General features: G+C 50.6%; 6 protein-coding genes and 1 pseudogene across 7 annotated transcripts; 4 read left to right on the top strand and 3 right to left on the bottom strand.

Moving 5' to 3' along the window:
- Window positions 1–402, top strand: part of LOC136964968 (DDB1- and CUL4-associated factor 15-like) — a 4,925-nt pseudogene extending 4,523 nt beyond the window's left edge.
- Window positions 403–5,295: 4,893 nt separating this feature from the next.
- On the bottom strand, window positions 5,296–6,033 carry LOC136964889 (nanos homolog 3-like). The gene has a single exon (XM_067258847.1). It carries the CDS (start codon window positions 6,021–6,023, stop codon window positions 5,430–5,432), a length of 594 nt encoding a protein of 197 aa, XP_067114948.1. The 5' UTR covers window positions 6,024–6,033; the 3' UTR covers window positions 5,296–5,429.
- A 434-nt stretch (window positions 6,034–6,467) lies between these two features.
- Window positions 6,468–10,093, bottom strand: LOC136964880 (afadin- and alpha-actinin-binding protein-like). 2 transcript variants are annotated; one of them, XM_067258835.1, is made up of 12 exons: window positions 9,571–10,093; window positions 9,323–9,441; window positions 9,131–9,199; window positions 8,922–9,036; window positions 8,576–8,654; window positions 8,339–8,462; window positions 8,045–8,189; window positions 7,841–7,944; window positions 7,417–7,578; window positions 7,176–7,287; window positions 6,723–6,903; window positions 6,468–6,599 (listed from the first exon to the last, which is right to left on the bottom strand). In XM_067258835.1, the coding sequence occupies exons 1-12, from the start codon at window positions 9,626–9,628 to the stop codon at window positions 6,503–6,505; spliced, it is 1,365 nt and encodes a 454-aa protein (XP_067114936.1). In that variant the 5' UTR covers window positions 9,629–10,093; the 3' UTR covers window positions 6,468–6,502. The 2 variants fall into 2 exon arrangements, with proteins under 2 accessions (XP_067114936.1, XP_067114937.1); XM_067258836.1 differs by having other exon boundaries at window positions 8,339–8,459.
- Window positions 10,094–10,222: 129 nt separating this feature from the next.
- LOC136964901 (guanine nucleotide-binding protein G(I)/G(S)/G(O) subunit gamma-5-like) lies at window positions 10,223–13,365 on the bottom strand. The gene is made up of 3 exons (XM_067258863.1): window positions 13,232–13,365; window positions 12,372–12,498; window positions 10,223–12,045 (listed from the first exon to the last, which is right to left on the bottom strand). The coding sequence occupies exons 1-2, from the start codon at window positions 13,319–13,321 to the stop codon at window positions 12,373–12,375; spliced, it is 216 nt and encodes a 71-aa protein (XP_067114964.1). The 5' UTR covers window positions 13,322–13,365; the 3' UTR covers window positions 10,223–12,045; window position 12,372.
- A 415-nt stretch (window positions 13,366–13,780) lies between these two features.
- Window positions 13,781–20,639, top strand: dcaf15 (DDB1 and CUL4 associated factor 15). Its single transcript, XM_067258828.1, is given in 16 exon segments — window positions 13,781–13,876; window positions 14,359–14,456; window positions 15,291–15,429; window positions 15,745–15,851; window positions 16,032–16,177; window positions 16,266–16,427; window positions 16,598–16,816; window positions 16,819–17,078; window positions 17,080–17,142; window positions 17,144–17,168; window positions 17,553–17,644; window positions 17,942–18,064; window positions 18,617–18,699; window positions 19,297–19,401; window positions 19,789–19,904; window positions 20,002–20,639. Coding segments are annotated over 16 exon segments (1,890 nt in total). The 3' UTR covers window positions 20,058–20,639.
- Window positions 20,640–21,904: 1,265 nt separating this feature from the next.
- On the top strand, window positions 21,905–22,538 carry rln3b (relaxin 3b). Its single transcript, XM_067258859.1, is given in 3 exon segments — window positions 21,905–22,018; window positions 22,020–22,080; window positions 22,261–22,538. Coding segments are annotated over 3 exon segments (453 nt in total).
- Window positions 22,539–23,580: 1,042 nt separating this feature from the next.
- tnpo2b (transportin 2b) lies at window positions 23,581–27,103 on the top strand (the record flags this gene model as incomplete). The annotated part of the gene is given in 17 exon segments (XM_067258946.1): window positions 23,581–23,609; window positions 23,827–23,932; window positions 24,069–24,131; window positions 24,133–24,145; window positions 24,514–24,596; window positions 24,598–24,636; window positions 24,638–24,665; window positions 24,922–25,028; window positions 25,217–25,249; window positions 25,251–25,289; window positions 25,291–25,355; window positions 25,546–25,624; window positions 26,187–26,309; window positions 26,482–26,600; window positions 26,777–26,837; window positions 26,983–27,012; window positions 27,014–27,103. Coding segments are annotated over 17 exon segments (1,107 nt in total), but the record flags the coding sequence as incomplete, so codon positions are not given.
- Window positions 27,104–27,105: the final 2 nt, after the last annotated feature.

Raw genomic sequence — 27,105 nt, 5'->3', positions numbered from 1 at the left:
GGAGAGGAGAACAGAGAAGCCTAACACAGAGTAAAGCAGTAAAGTAAGATTTTTTTCAACTTTTCAAAACCTTTTTGAGAAAATATTTTCTCAACCTTTCAAAACCTTCTGGGGAAAACATTTTCAGCTTTTCAAAGCTTTTTGAAGAGTAGAGAGTTAAGTATAGTAGAGTCCTCATCAATGATGAAAACTTCTTTTTTGAAACCTTTTTTTTTCGAAATACACACGCACACACCACACACACACACACAGAGAGACAAATAGCACACACACACCTTTGCCTCCCCCTTTCTTCCCTGACGACCCTCCTCCCTCCATTAGAGCCAGAAGCTCCGCCTCCAGTTCTTCTTCATTCCCTCCTTCATCCACCCTCCACCCAGATCCAGGAGCAGCCCCATCTAGCAGAGAGGGGGGGGTGGAGTCAGGGGGGGGGGGGGGTGGAATGGGTGGAGGCAGAGAGACAGAGAGAGGGATAGAAAAAAGCGAGAAAGAGAGAAAAATAAACAGGGAGGAGAAGAAGGAAACAGTGATTAACATTTATGTGTTTTATTTCTTTAAACATCAACCATGGATTTGATCTTACCAGATGGATGAATCAAACTTTGAATGCAGCATTGTTATACATCCTACTATTCTCTTTAAGGGTAGCTACGTGTGTCACCCACCTGCTTGGCCCGTGCTGCCCCTTGACCCCGGGGTGGGGGGTTCCTACCGCGACTCATGAACAGGTCCCTATGGCAACACAAGAGCTATAAACACAGACCGATTACCGATTAATGAATGTAAAACAATAAGGAAAGGAAATACTTCCTCGGTTACGTTCTCTGACAAACACTGTTGGGTTGATTTACACAACTAGCAAGTTCTTTGTAACTGCTGCGTAGAAAACGTACGACCACTCATTCATTGATTATCTTCAGAATAACTTGCTTCAGGTACGATATTCAACACACCTTTTCATTTGTATGTACGCAAAACGAAGTGTACATACCGTATATGTAAAAGTAAAAAGTAAACAAAATATAACTCAAACTTCTTCGGTGCTTATCGAGTTAGCTCTAGCAATGAATGCTACAAAGTAAACACATTGGCTAGCCTACATTCACAGTACTGTTGCCAGCATAATCAGTTTACAAAGGGATTTTTGAGGTTCACTTCTTACCCGGTTAAGGATATTGTCTTCCTCAAATATTAAGACGCATTTGCAGTTGGACGAGGGACAAAATATCAATCTTAAGCTGTCAAAAACACGAAAGGTGTGGAATTTAGAGTTACTTCCTGCATTACGTCGCTATTGGCAACGCAATCCAATGCTTTACGGCATTGGAACACGCCCATGGATTCCATCATTAACGTAAAACTAACAAGCGCATTGGAGCTCACCAGCGTCATCACCAGCAAAGGAAAGGGTACCTATTAAAATTATGACAATTCGCAAAACACGAATATCATTACTCAAGTCTGAATACCAAAACCAACCTATTTCCAGCACACTATAACGTCAATGTCAGTTAGCTGTGTTTCTATCAACAAACTGTTCAGCTAGCTAACGTTAGCGATATGTCCTCAGGCTTCGCCAGAGTAAACGACAACTTATGCTATACTTGCTGACCACTGACAGAGAGCTGTTGTCAGTGTTATCATGTTAGCTACGTGTCCTTACAGTCTTGATGTTTTAGGGCAGGAATGATGACCAAAAGAAGGCCCGAGACCAAAAGCAACGGTAATTTTTTTTTTTTTAAATACCTCAAGACCGAACAAGTTATAATAACACTCTTTCTGAAAGCCAGAAATGTACACATCATATTAAATGTGCTTCAACACCAGTGATTCTCTATATTATATTTTATTAGATTTTTATTAGATTTTTTTCCAGCTATAGTATTGTTTTTGTCCGTTTCCCCCCAAAAAGAGAATATTGTTGTAATGAACTGCATGCCATTCCATCCAGCTTTCACTCCCCCCCTGCGCAGACCCCTCAGGTCATGCAGGAAGAGCATGGGTCCAGAGCTGGGCCAAGGCGCCCCCAGTGGAGAGTCAGGGGAACTGCAGCCCACACAGGTAGTTAACAGGTAGTTGGTAATCTTAGTAAAACCATCAACCATTAAATTGTGTTTGTGTGTGATGTGTGCGTACATGGGCATATACCCATATGTACCTGGTGTAGCTAAATGTAAATTAATAAATAAAAGTGCTTAGTTAAGATTCTGGTGCAATTCTAAAAGAGTGTGGACTGTTCCAGAACCGTCAGAATTACATTCCAACAATGACACGTTCCGAGGATCATCACCCCCCTCTCCCTCCCAGCTCTTGTGGTACCTCCCAGCAGGGGAAAGCAGCGGGAGATACCATTTACCCCAACAAACAGGGGGATGCAGTGGAGAAAAGTGTGGCTGTGAGCGACTTTAGCGAGGAGCGTGTGATTGGCCAGTCCGTGGAGGGGCGGGACACAGCAGAGGCAGAGCAAACCAATCAAGATAAACATCCTGTCCAGGAGGAGGAAGGGCAAAACACCACATCCTCCAATGAGGATGAACGCTGTAAAGTAGAGGAGGCTACACAGATGTTCATCATCCCCTCACCTCACCCCTCCAGAGTTCAGGACCCGGAGGCCCCCATCCCCCGGCCTGCTGCCCAAGGAGGAGAGCCCGAGGCTGGGGAGGAGGACTGCCTAGCTGGCCTTGAAGAGGGGATCCAACCAGAGCTTCAAACAGAGAGAGGAGAGGAAGACAGCCCACTGGAGACTCCAGGAGAGGGAGATGGGAGTGTTGGGGATGGGGGGAAGGGAGCGCCAGAGAGGGAGGGTAGCGTTGCAGACACCAGTGAAGAAGAACTGCCAGTGAAGAAGAGGAGGAGGAGGATGGGGATGTGTGGGCTGAGGGAGAGAGCGATAAGTCGCGGCGTGGAGGAGAGGAGGAGAGAGGGAAGGGAAGTAGAGGAGAGTGCAGGGGAAGATGGAGAGAGCAGTACTGAGCAGAAAAAGGAGAAGAAGGAAGAGGAGGAGAGAAGGGAAGAGGAGAAAGAAGAGGAGGAGAGGCAGCAGGAGGAGGAAAAGGAAGGGGAGGAAGAGGAGGAGGGGGAGGGGGAAGAGGGGGAGAAGCAGAAGGAGGAGGAGGGGTTGCTTCTGTCTGCAGGAAGTGATGACCGCCCCCCTGCAGGCTAGCCATCAGACCCCTGGGGAGGTGAGCGACCCTGGGGAGGTGAGCGACCCTGGGGAGGTGAGCGACCCTGGGCAAGGCCTGGTCCTGGAGGTGATGGACGAACCAGAGCTGGAAGAGGTGCTTGAAGAAATGATGGAGTTAGAGGAGAAGAGAGGGAGGGAAGATGAGGGATGTGTTTGGACTGAGACAGAGGACGGCCCCGCTAACAACGCATCTTATTCTCCGGAGGCTGGGAGAGAGGCTGGGGCTGATGATAGGGCTGGGGTTGAGGCTGAAACTGAAGTTACGCCTGAGGCTAAGGCTGACACCAAGGCCTTCTCCCTGGCCCTGACGGTCGCAGACAAACAGCCAGTCCAGGGGGAGGAGGGCAGGAGAGATGTCAACTGCCTTGAAGATGCCACTCAGCTGGTCTGTGGCCTGATAACTGAACTGTCATCTCTGAAGTGAGTCCTGTCAGCCTGCCTGTCTGCCTGTGTGCCTGTCTGCCTGTGTGTCTGTCTGCCTGTGTGCCTGTGTGTCTGTCTGTCTGCCTGTCTGCCTGTGTGCCTGTCTGCCTGTCTGCCTGTCTGCCTGCGTGCCTGTCTGTCTGTCTGCCTGTGTGCCTGTCTGTGTGCCTGTCTGTCTGCCTGTCTGTCAGCCTGCCTGTCTGTCTGCCTGTCTGTCTGTCTGTCTGCCTGTGTGCCTGTGTGCCTGTCTGCCTGTGTGCCTGTCTGTCTGTCTGCCTGTGTGCCTGTCTGTCTGCCTGTCTGTCTGCCTGTCTGCCTGTGTGCCTGTCTGCCTGTGTGCCTGTCTGTCTGCCTGCCTGTCACTTTACAACACACACCTCCACAATGTCTTGTCATGCAAGTCAGAATGAACCGTATTATCAATTTTTTAATTTTCTGAAGAAAAACAACACATCAGTTGTACTCAGGAAACTCTTAATATGACCAAGCGCATCTTCTGTGTTTTTAAAGAGTGTTGCATGAACGTGAAACTCCACATCATCAATTATCTACCCCCTATATCTCCCTCCCTCCCACTCTCTTTCTCTGTCTACCTCTCTCTGTCTACCTCTCTCTGTCCCTCTCTCTGCCGTTTTGCAGTCGGATGGTGATGGCGACTCACCGCGAGTTGGAGAGCATTCGTCGTGGCAACAGGACGGCCAGGCCCCTCCCATCGCGTAGAGGGTTCAGCCCGGGGCACCGGCGCTCCGAGACTTAAGGGATTCTGGGATATGAATTCCCAGCTAAACGTGGTTTATACACAGTGCGTTCGTGTTTCCATGTCAACGTTAGCACAGTGTGTCTTCCTTCCTGGGTGTGATAGCATCTGATCTGACAGCACTGGACCGGTGAAAGTGTGATTTCTTCCTCAAAGCTGCAGCCTAGCCTGTATTGTCAGATCAGTGATTTCTCAATGAAAGAAGTCTGTTTATTTTTCCAGATTCAAGGTTTTAGAAAAAAAGAAAAAAACAGTTTTGTTTCCTGTTCTAAAGATGCCAGCTTGTTAAAGTTTTTTTTTTTGTTCCTGTAGTTGTCTTAATCAAATAACTGGTCATGATAACTTTTCAGCTCTTTAAGAAATCAAACACACAGAAATGACCATAGGATATGGGTTTTATAATAGTATTGATGTTTGTATTTTAACAATCCCATTTGGTCAAAAGTAAGATTGTATCACACATACACTATCGAACTTCAAAACAACATTTATAAAACTATTACAATTAAGTCGGTCAATACACACTTTCTATTAAAAGTTTCAAAAGCCAACATGGTTACATTTATTACATGTAAAGTATTTAAAACCGTTTAACGGCCATCATTTGACTGATACCGGAAAAGCATGTGTCATTATCGAATATATCATTTCACCACATGTGTTTGTAATGGCAGGTTGTCAGAATAATCTAGAAAAATGACCAAAGGAAGCCACCAAATTGTCATCTACTTAAAAGTAGGCTAATGCATAGCCGGTTGTGTAAAATGGAGGTGTCGGTTGTTGATTTGACTCAATCTAGTCAGTAAAAATATATACATATATCTAGGTATAACACATTATTACTTAAAAAATAATCCGCTACTGGTTTTGTCAAAGTACAATTGTTGAAATAGACTGCAAACCAGTTAAAACCGCAAAACAACACGTGCAGGCATGCAAGTCAAAACCACATATTATTATAAACAAAACGAAAAGTGACAAAAGTTGAAAGCACACGGGAAACAAATATAAAATATTATAAATCACGCAGTTAACTGGTGGAAGTCTATTAGAACAAAACTCCACTCAGCGGCTTGGGGCGTACACCGAGCTGTAGGCTCCATCAACCCGGGGGCAGAAGCGCTTGGTGTGGGCGCGTGCTCCGGTAGCACCGCAGAGAGGGCAGACATACTGTCGGAGGTACGGGCACAGCACCTCCCCTGTCGGGTCCTTTAACCAGTGGGACCCGAACACCGTCTCAGATTCCCCGTTGTGCTTGCAGAAACTGCAGAACTTACGTTCCGGAGAAGGCCTCTCCGGCGCGTTGATGCTGCAAGCCCTCTTTCGCTCCTTCTGCCCTTTAATACCCGACGTGCAGGGCGCAAGAGTGGGCTCTTTTCTTAGGCTGACGGGGTCTTTGCGCACGGTGCCAACGGCCAAGTCCAAGAGCAGATTCTCTCGCCTCGGAAAAGTCGTTTGGCGTCTAGGCGGACATGGCTCGAACCGACCCGTCACCAAGGCGACCCCGGTGTCGCCGCGGAAAGCTGTCAGATCCGAGTTCTCTCTCTGGATATCGCGGACAGCGTCCGCCAGTCGCATGTAGTCACGCCACGGCTGAAAGCCCTTGTTATCCATGTAGCCAGGTATATATTGCAGGAATTGGCCGATCATTAAGTTCATGTTGTTTGGGCAAAACTCCACCAAACAATGACTTGAATACTTATAATCTTCCACTGCCACACAAACGCCAACTGTCTGCCCTCACTAAATTACCGCTGCTGTCTTAGGAGATCAAAGAGTAGAGCCGCTTCAAGTGTTTATACACTGAACTCTGCTGCTGCTCGTGCCTAGTCAACAGCCAATCAGATCATCAACCAGCCGCGTGGACGTTGCTGTAGAACAAGCCGTGGCACGTGCGATCGTTTCCAATTGTTTCATCCGTCAGTTGAGAAAAACGAGATGACAATCAACGAGAGAAGTAATTGAACGCGATATGTAGCCCAACAAAAGGGTTACATAAAAATGCTATGTAATAAAAACCCAGAGGCAGCCAAAGTATTCATATAAACTTTATTGTTTCCAAACACAAAAACAACAACATACATTTATACAAACTTTATGGGCATAACTGCAACTGGCTGCCGCAGCTCTTAGCTCATCTAAAAGGAGAAGTCCATGCCTGGAGGAAGGGGGCTTAACTGGTGCCTCCTTGCCCCCTTGCCCCAGCTCTCTGGCTGGGCTGGATTCTCACTGGACCTGGGGGTGGTGGGGATGGAGGGAGAGGAGGAGAGTACAGAGGGGCCATAATACAAATGTATTCATTTAGCAGACACACGTTGAGATGGAGGAGGGAAGGAGAGAGGAGCCCTTGTAACTGACCTGTTCTGGAAGGGAAGTCGTAAGAAAGAGTAGAGCTCAGGGGTGCTGGGTGTTTGAACTCTGACCTCTCCGCAACCCCGCGCTGTCCCCCAGCGAGGCCACGGTGTGACCCCGGACCCGAGCGAAGATGAGGCGGCCAGGCAGGAGTCGGAGAAGGACGTGTGGTCTGACCCCAGCAGACCTGCGCTACGACAACAACACACAGAGACTGAGACATACAGTGTGTGTGTTTACATACTGTATAGAGGTGTGTGCGCATGTGTGTGTGTGTGTTTACATACTGTATAGAGGTGTGTGCGCATGTGTACAGCGTGTGTGTGTTTACATACTGTATAGAGGTGTGCGCGCATGTGTGTGTTTACATACTGTATAGAGGTGTGTGCGCATGTGTGTGTTTACATACTGTATAGAGGTGTGTGCGCATGTGTACAGCGTGTGTGTGTGTAGACTCACTGAGGGCAGTGCTCTCTCTCCTGTTGTAGCGAGTTGTCTTTCCAAACACAGGAGACTCGCACAGGTAGTGCTGTTTCACCAGGGACGCTTTCTGCTGCTCAAACTCACAACGCTTCGCACACACACACACACACAACACACACACAGGGCTTACATTTTGGTGTCACGCTCACTCTTTAGGATCACAAGAGATCACACTTGTTCTCCCTCTCTGCCTCCCTCCATCCTCCCTCCCTCTCACCTCGCGACCCAATCGGATGGCAGCGTCGGTGAAGGCCTGCCGCTCCCTCTGAAAGCTCCGCCTCTGCTGCTCCATCTCCGCCCGCCTGGCTTGAAGCCCCTCCCACTCTTCCAGGAAGTAGCAATCTTCCAAAGTATCCGGTATCGGAGAGTTCAAACTGTCCTGAGAGAGAGATTTTCTTGTGTGTGTGTGGTCCTACCTGCAGTAGCTGCTGCTGTGTGTGTGTCTGGTCCTACCTGCAGTAGCTGCTGCTGTGTGTGTGTGTGTGTGTGGTCCTACCTGCAGTAGCTGCTGCTGCGTGTCTGTGTGTGTGTGTGGTCCTACCTGCAGTAGCTGCTGCTGTGTGTGTGTGTGTGGTCCTACCTGCAGTAGCTGCTGCTGTGTGTGTGTGTGTGTGTGTGTGTGTGTGTGTGTGTGGTCCTACCTGCAGTAGCTGCTGCTGTGTCTTAATCAGCTGGTGACTCTCCTGCAGCTCCTGCTCCAGTTGAGCCAGCAGCTTATCCTGGTCTGTGCCCTCTCCTGTGTGGCCTACACACACACACACACACACACACACACGCACACACGCGCACACTCAACCACACACACTAGCCATTGCATCGTGGAAGGACAGTATCCTAACTCATACCTGCAATCAGGAGATCTTCAAGCCTCCGCTGCACCTTCCTCCAACCCTGAACAACACCTCCGGTCACATGCTCCCCCAGCACCTCCTCTGATTGGACCAACCCGTTATCAGCCTCTTCCTGTTCCACATCGGTGTCCTGTATGGTCTAAAACATGTTTAAGGCTTTAGCTCATTGTAGCAATGTGCATGTGTCCTCTCTCCTCCCTCCCTACTCCTTGTCCACCCCCTCCACACTTTTACTTCATATTCTCCCTTCTCCTCCCACCTCCCCTCCCTCTCTCCTCCCCTCCTCACCTGCTCCATGTCTCGTCTGAGCGTGTGCAGTAGCGAGGTGAGCCCGTGCCTCAGCTTCATCGCCTCTCTAAGCTCCGCCTCCCGGCGCTCCAGCATCAGCAGCAGCGCCGCCTCCTCCCTCCTACTGGGAGAGAGGGAGGGGGGAGGAGGGAGAGATGGGGTGGAGGAAAGAGAGATGGGGTTGGAGTGCGTGTGTGCCTGCATGTGTGTGTGTGTGTGTGTGTGTGAGAGACTTACCTGGGGTTGCCCCTGGCTGGTCTGAGCGGCTGCTCTCTCCTCCCCAGGACTCTGGGTAGAGGGTTCAGCAGCTCCATGGCTGCAGCAGGAACCCGACAGAGAGAGAAAGAGAGAGAGAGACAGAGGGGGGAGAGAGAGAGGGGGAGAGAGAGAGGGAGGGAGGGGGAGAGAGAGAGGGAGGGGGAGAGAAGGAGGGAGGGGGAGAGAAGGAGGGAGGGGGAGAGAGAGGGAGGGAGGGGGAGAGAGAGAGGGAGGGAGGGGGAGAGAGAGAGGGAGGGAGGGAGATGAAGGGACATACAACATGACTGAAGCGAGTTTGTGTGTGTGTGTGTGTGCATGCCCTCACCATGGCCCCGGTCTCTGCGTGTGTCTGCCAGACGCTCCCTCAGTCTGGACGCCTGCTGCTCTCTGCGCCTCAACTCTGCCCCCTGCTGGACACACCGGGACTGCAGCCGAGACGACTGGAGGACACAGGGAGGGGAGGAGGGGGCAGAGGTCAACATCAGATCTCTCAGGCCTGTCTCTCTCTCTCTCACACACACACACACACCTCACCTTCTCCCTCTCTCGTCTCAGTGCGTCTTGAATCCTGGCAATGTGTTGCTCCTTCTCAGACAGCTGCTCCTGTACAAAACAGTTTGATTCTTTCAGACTGGACGGGTTCAGGTATACATGACGATACACACACACGGCAAAGGTAAACAAAAATACATTTGATTTCTCCCCCACCCCCCTCCCTCACAGTACCTTGAGTGAGGGTCCCCGCACCTTCCTCTCGTCTCTACCTGCCCACCAGGAGGTGCTGTGGGAGGGCTCACTGAAGGACGAGCCGGGCTCCCTGCTGAGCAGGAAGGTGTCCTGGAGGTCTGGGGGGGGGGGGGGGAAGGAAGGATGCAACAGCAAGACTGAGAAAGGAGGATGAGTTCAAGACCAAAGACCTGAAAGAGGACATATTGTTTGTAAAGTGTTTGTGTGTGCACGTAAACACAGTTTACCTGAGAACTCCTGGCCCCTCCTCAGGGCCCCTGGCCGTCTCTGCCCACGCTTAGACATCTGTGGCAGTGCTGGTGTGTAGTCTCACCTGGACAGGAAGGGTGTTGACCTGAGTGTAGTCTCACCTGGACAGGAAGGGTGTTGACCTGAGTGTAGTCTCACCTGGACAGGAAGGGTGTTGACCTGAGTGTAGTCTCACCTGGACAGGAAGGGTGTTGACCTGAGTGTAGTCTCACCTGGACAGGAAGGGTGTTGACCTGAGTGTAGTCTCACCTGGACAGGAAGGGTGTTGACCTGAGTGTAGTCTCACCTGGACAGGTAGGGTGTTGACCTGTGTGTAGTCTCACCTGGACAGGAAGGGTGTTGACCTGAGTGTAGTCTCACCTGGACAGGAAGGGTGTTGACCTGTGTGTAGTCTCACCTGGAAGATTCCTCTCAGGTGGTGGCACTCTGGTTAATTATCTGCCTCATTAAGGAGTTGATTGACTGGGATTATCCCAGTTAATTAGCTGTAGTCACTGGAGTTGATATGGCAGCTAAATACAACAGTGTGATGAGTCAAAACTGTCTATAAACACCTGTTAATTAATAGGATATCAAATCTATTTAATAGGATATTAAATAACACAGACACAAAGAGACACAGACACATGGAATTTTTAGTCGTAGAAGAAATGTATTGTTTCATCCATTCACGCAGTAGTGGAGGGTAAGGCACAGGAGATGCAGGCACACAGCCGAACACAACATGGCGATGACACAGCGCCCCTATCAGGGACGAGCACCGGAACACCTCAGGTGACGACGATGTCACCACAGGGTCGTTAGGGAGCCAGCAGGGGCGTTGTTAAGGAGGGGGTGGAGCCAGCAGTGTCGTTGTTAAGGAGGGGGTGGAGCCAGCAGGGGCGTTGTTAAGGAGGGGATGGGGAGGGCTCCTGGCGTGGACGTTAAAACAATAGGTACGTTCGACTTCATGCAGCGCCGGCGTCCCCTGCAGCCCGGCTGACTTGAAGCAGCCAATGGCATTCTCAACTTCAAGGCAGCCGGCTGGAGCCGGCTGTCTTCGCCGCCGGTGCTGCATGAAGTCGAACGCACCTACTGTTACCCTGTAACCCGAATGACATGAACCCAGGATGCCTTGCCACACCAGCATGACGGCTGGTGCTGGTGGACCTCGTAGTGTAGCTGTAATCGGGGGGTCTAGAGTGAAGTTGTGGGCTTGCTGGGAATTTTACAATTTTTTTTTCTCTTCCTCCGCCTCGTGTTGGTTGAACACCCACATACAATATGACAATATAATATAAAGTAATTTAGTAGTGATCAAAAGGTCCTGGGTGTCACACGGCGTCACACGGGCAACACTGCTGAGCGGATCCACGCCTAACCCAGGCCCAGCTCCCTTTTCACTTACTTTGGACGGACAGCAAATCTATTTAAAGAAATCCCTTGATTCGTGCTGGAATGCCAACATAGCATTAGAGTGAAAACAAAACAAAACAAAATGGGGGGGTGACAGTAAAACAACAAATAAAAAAAGTGAGTAAATATTGAAGAGGTATTGCCTCTTCATAGACAGGAAGGAAGTGACCATGTGACCCGGTAGCTGAGAGCAGCCTATGGGAAGATATTAAACACACACACCATCGCTTAGAAATCTGTGTGTGAGTGCTTGGTGTGTGTGTGCGTGTAAAAAGTGATGTACATAGGCACAAACACCCATTAACTGCTCTTAGACGAAGGCACAAGGTCTCAAAGACTTTTCTTTGTAAATGAGAGTTATCATACGGCCATGTGAGTGACTGAAGGTCTGTTTGTGAGGATGAAAATGGATGAAAGTTTGTTTAAGTGGATGAGAATGGATGAGGGCAAGTTTGAATAGATTATTGTATATTATGTGAGTGATTCTAGGTCCTCATTTTGATTCTGTGTTACATTTACAGTAGTGATAGTTTTTCATTCAGGGATGAAGTTGACAGTATGTAAGTGTGTGTGTGCATGTGTAGGGGCATAGTAGAGGAAGGCTTGGAGCTTGTAAAATCACTGACAACGTATATGCATGCAGTCTGTAAATAACATACATACTGTACACACACTTGTGCTTGCACGCAGCATTCAACTATTCGGTGATCACAATCCTGTACATGGATGATCCGGTTCTGATTATATTTATGATCTTTATCTTTGAACCAAATGTTTGAAGTGAGCCTGGTGTTCTTCAGAATTTGACGAGGACCAAGAACCAAAACAAGTAAACACAGCCCATGCTGCATGCCAGGCACAGTAAATCAAGCGCGCCTCAACTCCAAAATGATGATGGTCCATTAATGAATGGTCTCTTAATTTGACCCGTGTTTGAAACCTGTGGTGATTGTATGGCACTGTATTCAGCTCTCTAACTTCATCCACTGTTTCTCTCATCCCTTCATCCCTCCCAGACCAGCAGCAGAAAGAAGTACAGGGGATGCACTTGTACACAACTGCAGAGGAGGAGAGAGAGGGGGGGAGAGAGAGAGGGAGGGAGGGAGAATGAAACAAAAAAAACATTAAACGAAAGCATCTAATCACAAATCACATTACAAACACACACACAGTTGAAGCACTTCCTGGTTTAGATAATAGTTCAAATTCCTGGCAAACTGCACAAGACTGCTGCCTGTAACAGAAGGGTTCTATTCTCTTCTATTAAGTTATTCTGTTCTATTCCATTCTATTACGTTATTCTGTTATATTCCATTCTATTAAATAATTATGTTATATTCCATTCTATTAATTATGTTGTATTCCATTCTACTCTGATCCATACCTCAGAACAGGGTGCAAGACTTAGGCGGTCTGAAGGGGTTGTCACTTGATGGGACTCCCATGAGAAGAGGGTCTTTGTGAGCGTTCTGTATGCAGAAGTTCTTCAGGTCTGTCGCTGCCTGGGACACCTGTAAACACACACACAGGAAATGATAACTTTGCCATTCTCAAGAGAGTTCACTTTTAGCATTGTGTGCCAGATGAAACCGACTACTTCTACAGAATCTCATTTCCATGCGGAACCACGGTACACAAACAAACACAGACGTTTTCTGGGAATCCACCGCACACCAACTATTTGAATACATTTGCAAGTGAGATCAGAAGTTGTAGGCTACAGTTGGAATTGACAATGCCAAAAAGCAGACAGCTAATCCATTTAGGCAAACTGAAGTCACCAGGAAGTGAAGGATGAAAAACAGCTGGGCTTTTTCTGAGGGGTAGGCTACTGGGCTAGCAGCGGTTAGACCATCTGTATAAAATACGCTTCACTCAATTTAATAATGTAACGTCAGGAAAATAAAACGTATACAGTGCCGTTGATAGAAAACCACGATTAGGTATGCCCACTTGAGTTTACAAACTGGTTGGTGCAACTGAATATATTCTGACAGGCGTCTCTTTAAAACAACTAGCTCCTATTAAAACACTTTATTTTCATGCTTTAAAACCACGGTTGTCAACATTATAACCTACAGTAGCTACATTTAACACGCCAACATAAACTGTAGCAGTGTTGCTGACTTTGTATCGAAGTGTTTGGACTTGCTTACGCAAGACATCACACAGACTGTCACTTGGTCTCCCGTCTTTTGAAAAAAAAATCGGTTTTCCGTGTTTAACGACGAACTGTCCACCTACCTTTATTCTCCGGACACTGGCCTCCAGCCTCAGCTGTTTGACGACTTTCTTGGCGACGACCAGGTTGCTGCTGGCGTTATTGTTTGACATGTCGGCGGCAGAAGTATGGCGGAGTGTGTGAAACTTCTGTCCCAAGTCAGACACAAGCCGAGGGTGTGTTCGATTTGATTCGCGTCAAGACTAAGTGCAACCAACGTGATCTGAAAGGACAACATTGTGTGCCCAAGGAATCCAAAACTCATCACGACATAACAAACAGGCTAAAGAAAAACGTAAAATACAGTCAAAACGGATTTTTATTATTTCATAAAATTAATTATATTTCAATATTTGGCAAGGAGTTTGTGATTTTTTGTATAAATTATTTCCCAATATTAATTTAAAAAGTTTGGTTTAAGTTTGATGAATTACTTTTTATTACGGCGGATCGGTTTTTTGTACGTGAATGATGTGTTAGTCGGCCAATGAAACTGCTTCCTTGGGCCTCGAGAACCAATCAGGTGACAGGTGGAGAAAGAGGAAGACGGGCCGTAGAGAACACACAGGAAAATGGCGCCCAGCTCGAAATCAGAAAAGGACAACAACAAACAGAAACCTCAGAGAAAGCATAAAGAACATGTCGTGAAGCTGCTCAACAGCGGAAAGGTACGGATTAGGCATAAACGCATGCTCTAGAAATGCTAGAAAACAACGCCTTTTAAAACACAGGACAAACGTTGCGATAATGTAGGCCGACATGGGTCGAGGAAGCCGATGCAGAGTGCTTTCTCTGCGGCTTGGTTAGCCTACTCTCCCTCCCGTCTCCTCGGAATACATGTTTTGTGCTTGTTTGCTGTACATCTAGCGGATACTATGTCTTTGTTGTGTTGGTAATTCAAAGCATTGCCGATCTGGGTCTTTGCACGGTCGTTTCTTAGAGAGCTTGTGCTAACTGGGAACTTCGCTTACATTGTAAGGCTAGCTGGCTTGTCTTGGTACTGTAGCTTGATAACGACAGTCGTAAATCTGAATATGAGATTGTACAATACAGCTAGGTCCTCTCTTTTCCGTGGAGTTATTCGTGTTGCACTCTCTCACCCGCTCACTGATTTATTCATGTACGTTTTAACGTCCATCTCTTTCCCTAGCTGAATGGCCAGTTCTCTCAACGCCTCTTCCGCAAACTGCCTCCAAGGGTTTGCGTCCCTTTGAAGAACATAGTCAGTGAAGAGTTCCTCAGCGCAGGGTGAGTGTGTGTGTGTCTGTGTGCGCCTCGGTCCAGGTGTGTGTGCGCCTTGGTCCAGGTGTGTGTGTGCCTTGGTCCAGGTGTGTGTGTCTGTGTGCGCCTCGGTCCAGGTGTGTGTGTGTGTGTCTGTGTGCGCCTTGGTCCAGGTGTGTGTGCGCCTTGGTCCAGGTGTGTGTGTGCCTTGGTCCAGGTGTGTGTGTCTGTGTGCGCCTCGGTCCAGGTGTGTGTGTGTGTGTGTCTGTGTGCGCCTTGGTCCAGGTGTGTGTGCGCCTTGGTCCAGGTGTGTGTGTGCCTTGGTCCAGGTGTGTGTGTCTGTGTGCGCCTCGGTCCAGGTGTGTGTGTGTGTGTCTGTGTGCGCCTTGGTCCAGGTGTGTGTGCGCCTTGGTCCAGGTGTGTGTGTGCCTTGGTCCAGGTGTGTGTGTCTGTGTGCGCCTCGGTCCAGGTGTGTGTGTGTGTGTGTGTCTGTGTGCGCCTTGGTCCAGGTGTGTGTGCGCCTTGGTCCAGGTGTGTGTGTGCCTTGGTCCAGGTGTGTGTGTGTGTCTGTGTGCGCCTCGGTCCAGGTGTGTGTGTGTCTGTGTGCGCATCGGTCCAGGTGTGTGTGTGTGTCTGTTTGCACCTCGGTCCAGGTGTGTGTGTGTGCGCCTCGGTCCAGGTGTGTGTGTGTGTCTGTTTGCACCTCGGTCCAGGTGTGTGTGTGTGCGCCTCGGTCCAGGTGTGTGTGTCTGTCTGTGTGCACCTCGGTCCAGGTGTGTGTGTGTCTGTGTGCACCTCGGTCCAGGTGTGTGTGTGTCCCTCAAGCCTTTCCTGAACGGCTCCCTGTTTTCTGGCCCACAGCCACATCTTTCTAGGCTTCACCAAGTGCGGCCGCTACGTCCTCTCCTACACCAGCGACTGTGGAGAAGATGACGACTTCTCCTTCTACACCTACCACCTGTACTGGTGGGAGTTCAACATGCAGAGTCGACTCAAACAGGTGCCCCCTCACGCAGCAACACACACAGGTGTGCCGTGTTTGAATCCACCACTTACATTTAGTCATTTAGCAGACGCTCTTATCCAGAGCGACTTACAGTGAGTACAGGGACATTCTCCCCGAGGCAAGTAGGGTGAAGTGCCTTGCCCAAGGGCACAACGTCATTTGCACGTCCGGGAATCGAACCGGCAACCTTCTGATTACTAGCCCGATTCCCTAACCGCTCAGCCACCTGACCATTTACAATAGCTTCTCCTCCTCGTCTCTCCTCCTCCTGTTCATACTCCTCTCTCCCCCTTCCTTCTCCCCCCTCAGGTGCATCATGTTCGCCTGTTTTCAGGAGAGGACATCTACAGTGATCTCTACCTGACTGTGTGTGAGTGGCCCAACGACCGATCCAAGATCGTCATCTTTGGCTTCAAGTAAGACGTGTCTCCCTTGGCAACGATGTTGCACGGATGGAAATTTCAACCAAAAGAGTAACGTCTTTTTGACGTTGATTAATATCCTCCGCCTACCTGCCTGCTCCTCTTGTCTTCCCTTCGCCACCCTCCCCCTCCCTGATCCTCCCTCCCCCGTCCCCCCCCTTCTTCCTCCCCCAGTACCCGTAGCTCCAGCTCAGTGCTGATGAACCTGATGATGAGTGATGAGAACAACAGAGACATCTACATCACCATCGCCTCCATGCCTCCTGCCCTGCCCTGCTCTCACTGCTGCCCTGCCTCCACTGCCTCCACCATACGCACAGGTACACACTCACACTCACTCACACAAACACTCACACCCACACAAACACTCTCTCCCCCCCCCTCACTCTTTCTCCCCCCCCTCCCCAGGCAGTGGGGGGTGCCTGGAGCATGGCTATGTGCTGAACTCCAGGTACCAGGTGGTCTACCCCTTCCCCACCTTCCAGCCCGCCTTCCAGCTGAAGAAGGACCAGGTGATCCTGCTGAACACCAGCTACTCCCTGGTGGCCTGCAGTGTGTCCCTCTGCCCCGGTACACACACACTGTCCAGACGTACACACACCGTGTACACGCACACACACTGTACACATGCACACACACACTGAGTTTGTAGTTACTACATGCTTGTGCCTGTGTGTGTCAACTTAAATATGTGTGTGTGTTTGTGTGTGTGTGTGTGCTGCTGTTGTCTATGTCTCCAGCAGGTGAGCAGGGTCAGCTGTGCCAGATTCTAAACAGGAAGAAGACTCCGCCCCCATGTGGAGAAGCCCCGCCCTCCTCGCCCTCGCTTCCAGGCTCCCCCGACTGCAAGACCCCCGCCGACAAACCCATCCCGGCCCCTCCCCCCCCCAGCCAATCACAGCTGACGGCGGCGGCGCGAGCGCGGGAGTTTGCGGCCGACCTGTTCCTCCTCGCCCAGGGACGACGGGAGGAGGGGGAGGTGGGGGGGAGGGGGGAAAGAACGCCGGGGGGAGGGGGTGGGGGAGGGGAGAGGGGAGCGTGGCGGAAGAGGGAGGAGAGGAGGACAGGCTGTCATCTCCACAGCCCTCCACCTCAGGCGGGAACCAAACCTCAGCAGGGTCGTCAGACCAGCAGGACGCTGTTCACTGTGACGCAGCTTCGTCCCCTGCCTCCACGTGCTCGTCGCCTCCCTCCTCCTCCTCCTCCTCCTCCCCTCCGGATGGCGACGGCCAGCGAGCCAGGATACGTTAGCTACACGCGGCAGCAGTACCGCCTGCAGCAGCCGGTGGGCGCCAGAGCAGGACACCACAGGTCAGACATGCACCACAGAAGAAGAAGGACAGGCAGGAGAAGAGTTGGATGTTTTGTTTTTTGCATAGTTGAAAGAAGAATCTAATTAATACATTTTACTGACTCTTCCTCTCTCTTCTCCCTCTCTCTCTCTCTACCCCCCTCTCTCTCTCTCCCTCCCTCTCCTCTCTCTCTCTCTCTCTGTCTCTCCCCCCCTCCCTCTCTCTCTCTCTCTCTCTCTCTCTCTCTCTCTCTCTCTCTCTCTCTCTCTCTCGTTCCCTCCCTCCCTCCCTGTCTCTCTCCTCTCCCCCCTCCTCTCTCCCCCCTCCCCCTCTCTCTCTCCCCCCTCTCTCCCCTCTCTCTCTCTCACCCTCCCCCTCTCTCTCCCCCCCCCCCTCCCTCCAGGTTATGAGGATGAGAAGGTGCAGCTGCCGGTGACAGTGAGTGACCTGAGGGGGCGGAGCCTGCAGCTGGTCACAGGGCCGTACAGCGGACAGGTGTGTGTGGGGGTGATGCTGAAACAAGTGTATGTGTGGAACAAATAATGCTGAAATATGGGAGTCAGATGGCTGAGCAGTTAGGGAATCGCTATTAATCAGAAGGTTGCCGGTTCTAGTTTCCGGCCGTGCAAATGATGTTGTGTCCTTGGACAAGGCACTGCACCCTACTTGCCTCGGGGGGAATGTACCTGCACTCACTAAGTCGCTCTGGATAAGAGCGTCTTGCTAAATGACTAAATGTATAATATGTGTAGTGTAACAATTAATGCTGAAGTGTGTGTGTGTGTGTGTCAGACTGTGTGTGTGGAGCAGCTGACTTTAGACTTTGAGTATCTGATCAACGAGGTGATCAGGAGAGACGCTGCCTGGGTCGCTCAGTTCTGCTCCTTCAGCGACTACGACGTGGTCATCCTGGAGGTACACACACACACACACACGCACACACTCTATACAGATACACACACTCTTATACAGATACACACATGGGTACACACTCTATACAGATACACACACGCACACACTCTATACAGGTACACACACGCACACACTCTATACAGATACACACACCTCTATTACAGATACACACACGCACACACTCTATACAGATACACACACACACACACTCTATACAGATACACACACGCACACACTCTATACAGATACACACACACACACACTCTATACAGATACACACACGCACACACTCTATACAGATACACACACGCACACACTCTATACAGATACACACACGCACACACTCTATACAGGTACACACACGCACACACTCTATACAGGTACACACACGCACACACTCTATACAGATACACACACGCACACACTCTATACAGGTACACACACGCACACACTCTATACAGATACACACACTCTATACAGATACACACATGGGTACTTCTCTCTGACGTCTCATATCATCTTGCGTGTGTATATTACTCTGTGTGTGTGTGTCAGGTGTGTCCAGAGACCAACACGGTGGTTATCAACATCGGTCTGCTGCTGCTCGCCTTCTCTACAGCAGAGGAGGAACACTGCAGGTACACCTGTCTACCTGTTTACACCTCCATCACTCTACCTCTCTATCACTCTCTCTACCTCTCTACACCTCTACCTCTCTACCCTCTCTACCCCTCTACACCTCTACACCTCTACCCCTCTACCTCTCTACACCTCTACCCCTCTACCTCTCTATCACTCTCTTCTACCTCTCTACACCTCTACCTCTCTACCTCTCTACACCTCTACCTCTCTATCCTCTACACCTCTACCCCTCTACCTCTCTATCACTCTCTCTACCTCTCTACACCTCTACCTCTCTATCCCTCTACACCTCTACCCCTCTACCTCTCTATCACTCTCTCTACCTCTCTACACCTCTACCCCTCTACCTCTTCTACCCCTCTACACCTCCATCACTCTACCTCTCTATCACTCTCTCTACCTCTCTACAACCTCTACCCCTCTACACCTCTATCCCTCTACACCTCTACCCCTCTACCTCTCTACCCCTCTACCTCTCTACCCCTCTACCTCTCTCTCTACCTCTCTACCCCTCTACCTCTCTCTTTACCTCTCTACCCCTATATCACTATCCACTGTACCTCTCTATTTATCACGTGTGTGTGTGTGTGCAGACCAAACACCTACCACTCCAGTCTTCAGGTCAGCTGGGACCTCAACACAGGGGCGTGTCACACCGTCGGGGTTGGTGACCTCACGGAGGTCAAGGGTCAGACCAGGTAAACATCTTCTCTTCCTCCTCTCGTTCTCCTTCTCTCTTTCCTTCCCAGGCGTTCTCCACAACACTGACACCTCTTCTCACTCACTGCTTTCTTCATCTCCCTTCTTTCTCACTTCCCCTCCTCCTCTCCTCTCCCCCTCCTTCACTCTCTCTACCTCTTCTATGACCTTGACCTCTCTCTCCTTCACCTACCTGTCTCACCACTCTTCTCTACCTCTCCTCCTCCTCCTCCCCCCCCCCCCCCCCCCCCCACCTCTCTCTCTCTCTCTCTCTCTCTCTCTCTCTCTCTCTCTCTCTCTCTCTCTCTCTCTCTCTCTCTCTCTCTCTCTCTCTCTCTCTCTCTCTCTCTCTCTCTCTCTCTCTCTCTCTCCCCTCCCTCCTGCAGTGGCAGTGTGTGGAGCTCCTACAGGAAGACGTGTATAAACACGGTGATGAAGTGGCTTGTTCCAGAGACCAGCTCCAGATACATCAACCGCATGACCAACGAGGCGCTGCACAAAGGTGTGTCTGCTGATCCTCTCTCTCTCACACACACACACACACACACAAATGCCCACTCTAATCAGCCCGCCCCCTCTCCCCCCGTTGTTGTGTGTAGGTTCGTCCCTGCAGGTGCTGGCAGACAGCGATCGCTGCACCTGGATCGTACTATGAGGGAGATCAGAGGGGTGTTCCTCTCTAGCTCTAGATATCTACACCTTAGTTCATTACTGTTAATACTCTGTTGTTATGCTGTTATCACACCTGTCGACTTGAACCTGGAGAAATGACTGTCGTGCTGCCAAGGGGGACCGTGGGAAGGGTGTAACCCCCCCTCCCTCTCGTCTCTGTAAGGACGTCATTTTCATGTTGTTGGTTTTATTTGTAATTTTCTTTTTGTGCATCACTGTCGCTAAATGTTGATCATTTCACGGAGAGCAGAATCGGACAAAGATGATTTTAGTGAGTTTTCTCCCGTTTTTAGTTTTGTTAATGTTGTAGTGTGTGAGTATTTCGAGTGCGCGAGAGACCGAAAGAAATCGGGCTGTGTGTGAGAGGAAGAGGGCAAGGTTACTGGGAGATCGTTGTCAAGGTTACTGGGAGATCGTTGTCAAGGTTACTGTGAGATCGTTGTCAAGGTTACTGTGAGATCGTTGTATGACACTAAATGTCCGGCGGTGCTTATAAATGCTCCTTATTCAGAATCAGACTTGGTCTAACGCACCTCCACCATGGAGGGGGGAGGGGGAGGGAGATGAAGGGGAGAGAGAGGCAGGGAGGGAGATATGGAAGGAGGGAGGGAGAGAGATGGAGGGAGGAGGGTGTTGTGTCTGTACTGGTTGGCAGGTGTTCCAGGTCGTCATCATAACCCTTCACTCTCCTCCAGTCCCAACGCTGGTGTAATACGTTTTGATAAAAAATAAAAGGATTAAAAGGTATTCTGTGGTACGTTTCAGTGTCTCCAGTGAGGAATGTGAATGTACACCCACACACTGTGACACACACACACACTGTGACACACACTATGTGACACACACACACTATGTGACACACACACACACACTGTGACACACACTATGTGACACACACACACACTATGTGACACACACACACACTATGTGACACACACACACACTATGTGACACACACACACTATGTGACACACACACACTATGTGACGCACCACACACGCTAGGTGGAGGTTTTTAGAAAGTCGGAAGATTGTTGTGTGTCAGATGACGAGGACACATTTACATTTATTCATTTAGCAAACGCTTTTATCCAAAGCGACTTACAAGAGAGCTTTACAAACAGTGCATAGGTCAATGATCATAAACAACAAGATAGCCCCAAAAACATTGTCCCTTGTACAGTGACACACATACGGCGACATCATCCAGCTCCTTGATCAACCAGGTAGATCTGGGGGGTGGGAGGGGGGGGGGGGCAGGAGGGGGGGGGGGGGGGGGGGGCGGGGGCAGAGACAGATAGGCCGGGGGACAGAAAGGTCAGGGAAAGGTCGGGAGATAAGATAATAGACTACAGCTGTGACATCACTTCCACCCAGACCTGATCGAGCCAATCATGTTTAAATCAGACTACGGTTCAGCCTTGGTCATTGTTGCTGTAAAGGTCTCCAACCTAGCTAATCTCCCCAAGACCTGTGTGTGTGTGTGTGTGTTTTGTGTGTGTGTTGAGATCAGAGGGTATAAAAGAGAGGGAGAGGCAGAAGAACAACCAACAAGACGGAGTCACACTCAACAGAGTCCCGCCAGCCATAAGGATCAAGTTCAAGGTTCCCTTCTCACTACTATCCTCTCATCTCTCTTTCTCTCTCTCCCATCTTTCCTCTCTCTCTCTCTCTCTCTCTCTCTCTCTCTCTCTCTCTCTCATCTCTTCCCTTCTCACTGCTATCCACTGTCTCATCTCTCCTTCTCTGTCCCCCCCTCTCACCTCCGTCTCTCTCTCTCCCTCCCTGTCTCTGTTCTCCAGCTGTGTCTCTCTCCTCCCTGTGTGCTGCTATGTGGAAGGCTGCAGTGCTGGTGTTTGGCCTGCTGGTGGCGCTGGTGGGCAGGGGCGAGGCCAGCGAGGGTCTGCCCTCCATCTACGGGGTGAAGCTGTGTGGGAGGGAGTTTAATCCGAGCCGTCATCTTCACCTGCGGAGGGTCCCGCTGGAGGAGGTCACCTGGGGAGACAGGTGAGGACCGGGGGCGAGGGGGGTATATGTGTGTGAGTGTGTTTGTGAGCCCGATGATGGCCCAGGGAGGGGGTGTAAATGGTGTGTGGTGTGTGTAGGTAAGGGGGCAGGTATGTTTGTTTGCGTTTCAGTGTTTCAACACACGATTCCCTCCAGGTGACCTTTCCCTCGACGGTGAAGGTGAGGCCTACAACCCCTGGAGCTCCAACTCCATCCTCGGACTCGCCAGCCAGCAAAGCCCAGGCCTGGAGGCCCCAGCCCGGGCAGGGGACGCCAGAGACACGGGGTCCGCCGGAGCCGCGACCGGCTTCAACCGATTGGCACGCTCGCCCATGTTAGAGGAAGTGCTGGAGGCTCTTCGCAGTGCGGACAGGAAGGGCCGGGACGTTGTGGTGGGGCTGTCCAACGCCTGCTGCAAGTGGGGCTGCAGCAAGAGTGAGATCAGCTCTCTGTGCTGATCTCCTACCTCTCCTCCTCCTCCTCCTCCTCCTCCTCCTCCTCCTCATAGCTCAAGAAAAGGATGACGGCAAACCATGCACTGACCATTGTATCACTTGCTGATAGGAAATGGAGTGTTTTGAATAAAATTTGTGTTTTGAAACTGGTCATGTCTATTTGTCTCTCTCCTCTCTCTCTCTCTCTCCTTCTCTCTCTCTCTCTCTCTCTCACACACACACACACACACACACACACACACACTGGTACAAAAGGTATCTTTTATTTGTTGTTTATAGCATTTATGAAATAAAGTATCTGGTCAGTTGTGAATTTCAAATTATTACGTCAATATATTTAACTGTCATTTAAAAAAAAACTTTAATTAGCTGCTGTTCCTCAATTCAAGTGCCGTAGCAAATCCTAAAACGGGGCCACCGACTACGGAAGCCGAATCTGGACAAGACGTTTTTGAACGTGCACATTGTGCAGCATTTACCGGATCCCTAACACACACAATTCAAACAGAGAAATTATGATGATGTAGCTATTGAACCTGGTTAGCTTGTTCTGTATCTATCCTGAGAATATTTACAAGACACGGTCGGTTTGCAGTTGCCATTCAATCGTCAACGCTTCTACAGGACGGCAAACGAAGGGAATAAAGCTACTGTAGCTAGCGAGGTGGACACGCGTTTTTAAAAATCGAAAATTGCTGCCAGCCAGGTAAGGTTAAGCTACCGAAAGCAAAGCTTTGGCGGTACTTTCGATACTGTTTTAGCAAGATAGCTTGCCTAGCCATTGCGGATGCATTGAGTGGCTGTGCAATGAAACGTGATGTGTACTTTCTATTGTCTTGACGATTGCGCAACATTTTGAGAGTTTCTGTCATTAGCTAGCGTGATTTTAGTATTTCGCTAGCGCCAGTTAGCTTGCTTGCTAGGAATGTAATGTAAACCTAATATACCTAAGCATCCTGCGCAAAACGTGAATTTGGTGTATTGTATTCGTGCAGGATGATTCACACTCGTAACGTTCAAATTATGACTAGGCTAGCTTGATTGCATGTACCAGAAATGGTTAACGAGCCTTAGGTTAGCTAACATAATGTAGCGATGTGTTTCTCTAGCTGGCGTGTTAGCTTAGTCGGTCCGTACCTAACGTTAGATATATGTAATGACAGCTCCCAGTTACATGGTCGCTCACATGGTTGAACGCGGTGTTTTGAACACCGCTCATTATAGAGGAAACAGGGTCACAGTAATTGTCATCACTCGCGTGTGTGTGTGTGTGTGTGTGTGTGTGTGTGAGACCAGGATGGAATGGAAAACCGGATGAGCAGGGTCTCCAGCAAGTTCTCCAGCTGCTGAAGGATTCTCAGTCCCCAGATACCGCTACTCAGAGATCAGTCCAGGAGGTATCCTACCAGCTGGAAGCGTGTGTGTGTGTGTTCATGTCCGTGTGTGTTCATGTCTGTGTGTGTTCAAGGTATGTCCGTGTGTGTGTGTTGATGAACCCTCTCAGTATAAACCGGCCTCCTTAACAGCCTGTAGAAACTGGAGCAGCTCAACCAGTACCCTGACTTCAACAACTATCTCATCTTCGTCCTCACCAGCCCTCAAATCTGAAGGTGAGTGTGTGTGTGTGTGTGCCTGTTCTTATGTCACACTCAGCCTCCCCCACCCCTCTCCAGTTGTTGTATGTTCACGTTCTGCTGGCTGTAAAGCAAATCACCCCGTTGTGGATAATAAATAACCTTTCCTCTTCTCCTCCTCTCCCTTCTGTGCCTCTCCTCCCCTCCTCTCCTCCCCCTCCTCCCCTCCTCCCCTCCTCTCCTCCCCTCCTCTCCTCCCCTCCTCTCCTCCCCTCCTCCCCTCCCCTCCTCCCCTCCTCTCCTCCCCCTCCTCCCCCTCCTCCCCTCCTCTCCTCCCTCCTCCCCTCCTCTCCTCCCCCTCCTCCCCTCCTCTCTCCCTCTCCTCTCCTCCCTCCTCCCCCCAGATGAGCCGACTCGCTCCCTGAGTGGGGCTGATCCTGAGAACAATGTGAAGGCGCACTACCAGAACCTGCCCCCGGCCGTGGCGCGACTTCATCAAGCAGGAATGTCTCAACAACATCGGGGATCCCCTCGCCCCTCATCAGGGCCACCATCGGTGTGTGTTTTGTGTCTGTGTCTGTGTGTGTGTGTTCTGCCTGGTGAGTCTGAAGATGAAGATGGCTGTGTTCCCCCTAGAGTGTGTGTGGGTGTGTGTGTCGAAAGGAGATATGTGATACAGAGAGAGCCATGCAGATGTGTGTGTTCTGATAGTGAATCAGTGTGTGGGTGTTTTAGCAGGTAATGGACTTTGTCTGTGTAGGAGTGTATATTCATCAGGAAACATTTGTGCTTGTGTGTGTGTGTGCGTGCAGGGATACTGATCACGACCATAGCCTCTAAAGGAGAGCTCCAGTCCTGGCCAGACCTGCTTCCTCAGCTGTGTAACCTGCTCAACTCTGAGGACTACAACACCTGCGAGGTCTCACTCACACACACCTACTCTCTCCATGTAATGTTAGCAAAAGCACTTATATAATCAAATCTCCCTCTGTTGCTTACTGTACCTCTCTGTCTTGCCATTTCCCCTCCCTCCCTCCCTCCCTCCCTCCCTCCCTCACCTCCCTCCCTCCCTCCCTCCCTCCCTCCCTCCCTCCCCTCCCTCCCCAGGGTTCTTTCGGAGCTCTTCAGAAGATCTGTGAGGGACTCGTCTGAGCTGCTGGACAGTGATGCTCTCAACCGGGCCCCTCAACATCATGATCCCCAAGTTCCTGCAGTTCTTCAAACACTGCAGCCCCAAGATCAGGTCAAGATCAGATCCCAGCCCGCTTCTCTCCCCCCTCTCTCTTTTTCTGCCCGTTATTTATCTAGGTCTCTTTACTGGTGTATTGTGTTGTTGTATTGTTGTTAAACACATATCTGCCCCCCCCTCCTCCTCCCCCTCTCCTCCTCCTCCCCCCCTCCTCCTCCTCCCCCTCTCCTCCTCCATCTCCAGGTCACAATGCCATCGCATGTGTCAACCAGTTCATCATCAACAGAGCTCAAGCTCTCATGGATAACATAGACACCTACATAGAGGTAAGAACCTCTCTCTCCTCTCCTCTCTACTCCTCTTCATCTCCTCTATCTACTACTCCTCTTCTCTCTCTCCTCCTCCTCATCTCCTCTCTCTACTACTCCTCTCTCTACTACTCCTCTTCTCTACTACTCCTCTCTCTACTACTCCTCTCCTCTCTCTACTACTCCTCTACTCCTCCTCTCTACTCCTCTCCTCTCTAACTCCTCCTCATCTCCTCTCTCTACTCATCCTCATCCTCTCTCCCTCCCTCATCTCCTCCTCTCTCTCTCTCCTCCTCCTCTCACCTCTCCTCCTCCTCTCCTCTCTCCTCCTCATCTCTTCCTCGCCTCTCTCCTCCTCATCTCCTCTCCTCGCCTCTCTCCTCCTCATCTCCTCTCCTCCTCCTTTCCCTCTCTTCCTCATCCTCTCCTCTCTCTTCTCCTCCTCATCTCCTCCTCTCCTCCTCATCTCCTCATCTCCTCCTCCTCTCCTCTCTCCTCCTCATCTCCTCTCCTCCTCCTCTCCTCTCCTCTCTCCTCCTCATCTCCTCCTTTCCTCTCTCCTCCTCTCCCCCCTTTGCAGAGTCTGTTTGCTCTGGCGGGTGATGAGGACTCGGAGGTGAGGAAGAACGTGTGCAGGGCTCTGGTCATGCTGCTGGAGGTCCGCATCGACCGCCTCATCCCGCACATGCACAGCATCATCCAGGTAGGCCGACCCCTGAGCCCTGGACAGCACACTCACCTCTCTTTCGTTGGCTTTTTAAAATCTTGTCTCGGCCTCATTCTGTCTCTCCTTTTCTCCCTCTGTCCCTCTCTCCTCCCCTTGTCTCTTGAGCCCCCCCCCTCCTCCCTCCCCCCTTGTCTCCCCCCGTGTGCAGTACATGCTCCAGAGGACCCAGGACCCTGATGAGAACGTGTCTCTGGAGGCCTGTGAGTTCTGGCTCACCTTGGCAGAGCAGCCTGTCTGCAAGGAGGCCCTGTCTGGACACCTGGTGCAGTGAGTACACACACACACACCTGGTGCAGTGAGTGCACACACACACACACACACACAAACCTTCAAAGATTTCACGAAACACCTTTACACGTCTCCATGTCACCATGCCAACATGTCACCCATGCCAACATGTCTCCATGCCGCGTGTCTCAGTCCAGTTCTCTGCTCTCCCCCAGACTAATCCCCATCCTGGTGAACGGGATGAAGTACTCTGAGATCGACATCATCCTCTTGAAGGTGAGTCCTGCGTTTTCTCCCTGTAGTCTGACCAGCCGGGGGGAGGCGGGGAGTGGGGGAGGAGTGCTGTACAACCTGGTCTGTTGGGAGTGAGTTATATAACCTCTGTGTACCTGACCCCCCCCTCCCTCTCCCCTCCCCCCAGGGGGACGTGGAGGAGGACGAGGCGGTCCCTTGACAGCGAGCAGGACATCAAGCCCCGGTTCCACCGCTCTCGCACCGTCACCCTGCAGCACGAGGGCGGGGGGGGGGGCGAGGATGACGAGGA

Source organism: Osmerus mordax, chromosome 21 (genome assembly GCF_038355195.1).
Source record: "Osmerus mordax isolate fOsmMor3 chromosome 21, fOsmMor3.pri, whole genome shotgun sequence".
Taxonomy (NCBI): domain Eukaryota; kingdom Metazoa; phylum Chordata; class Actinopteri; order Osmeriformes; family Osmeridae; genus Osmerus; species Osmerus mordax.
Note: the sequence above shows the minus strand (reverse complement) of the source record. Positions and strands in the feature narration are given on the sequence as shown.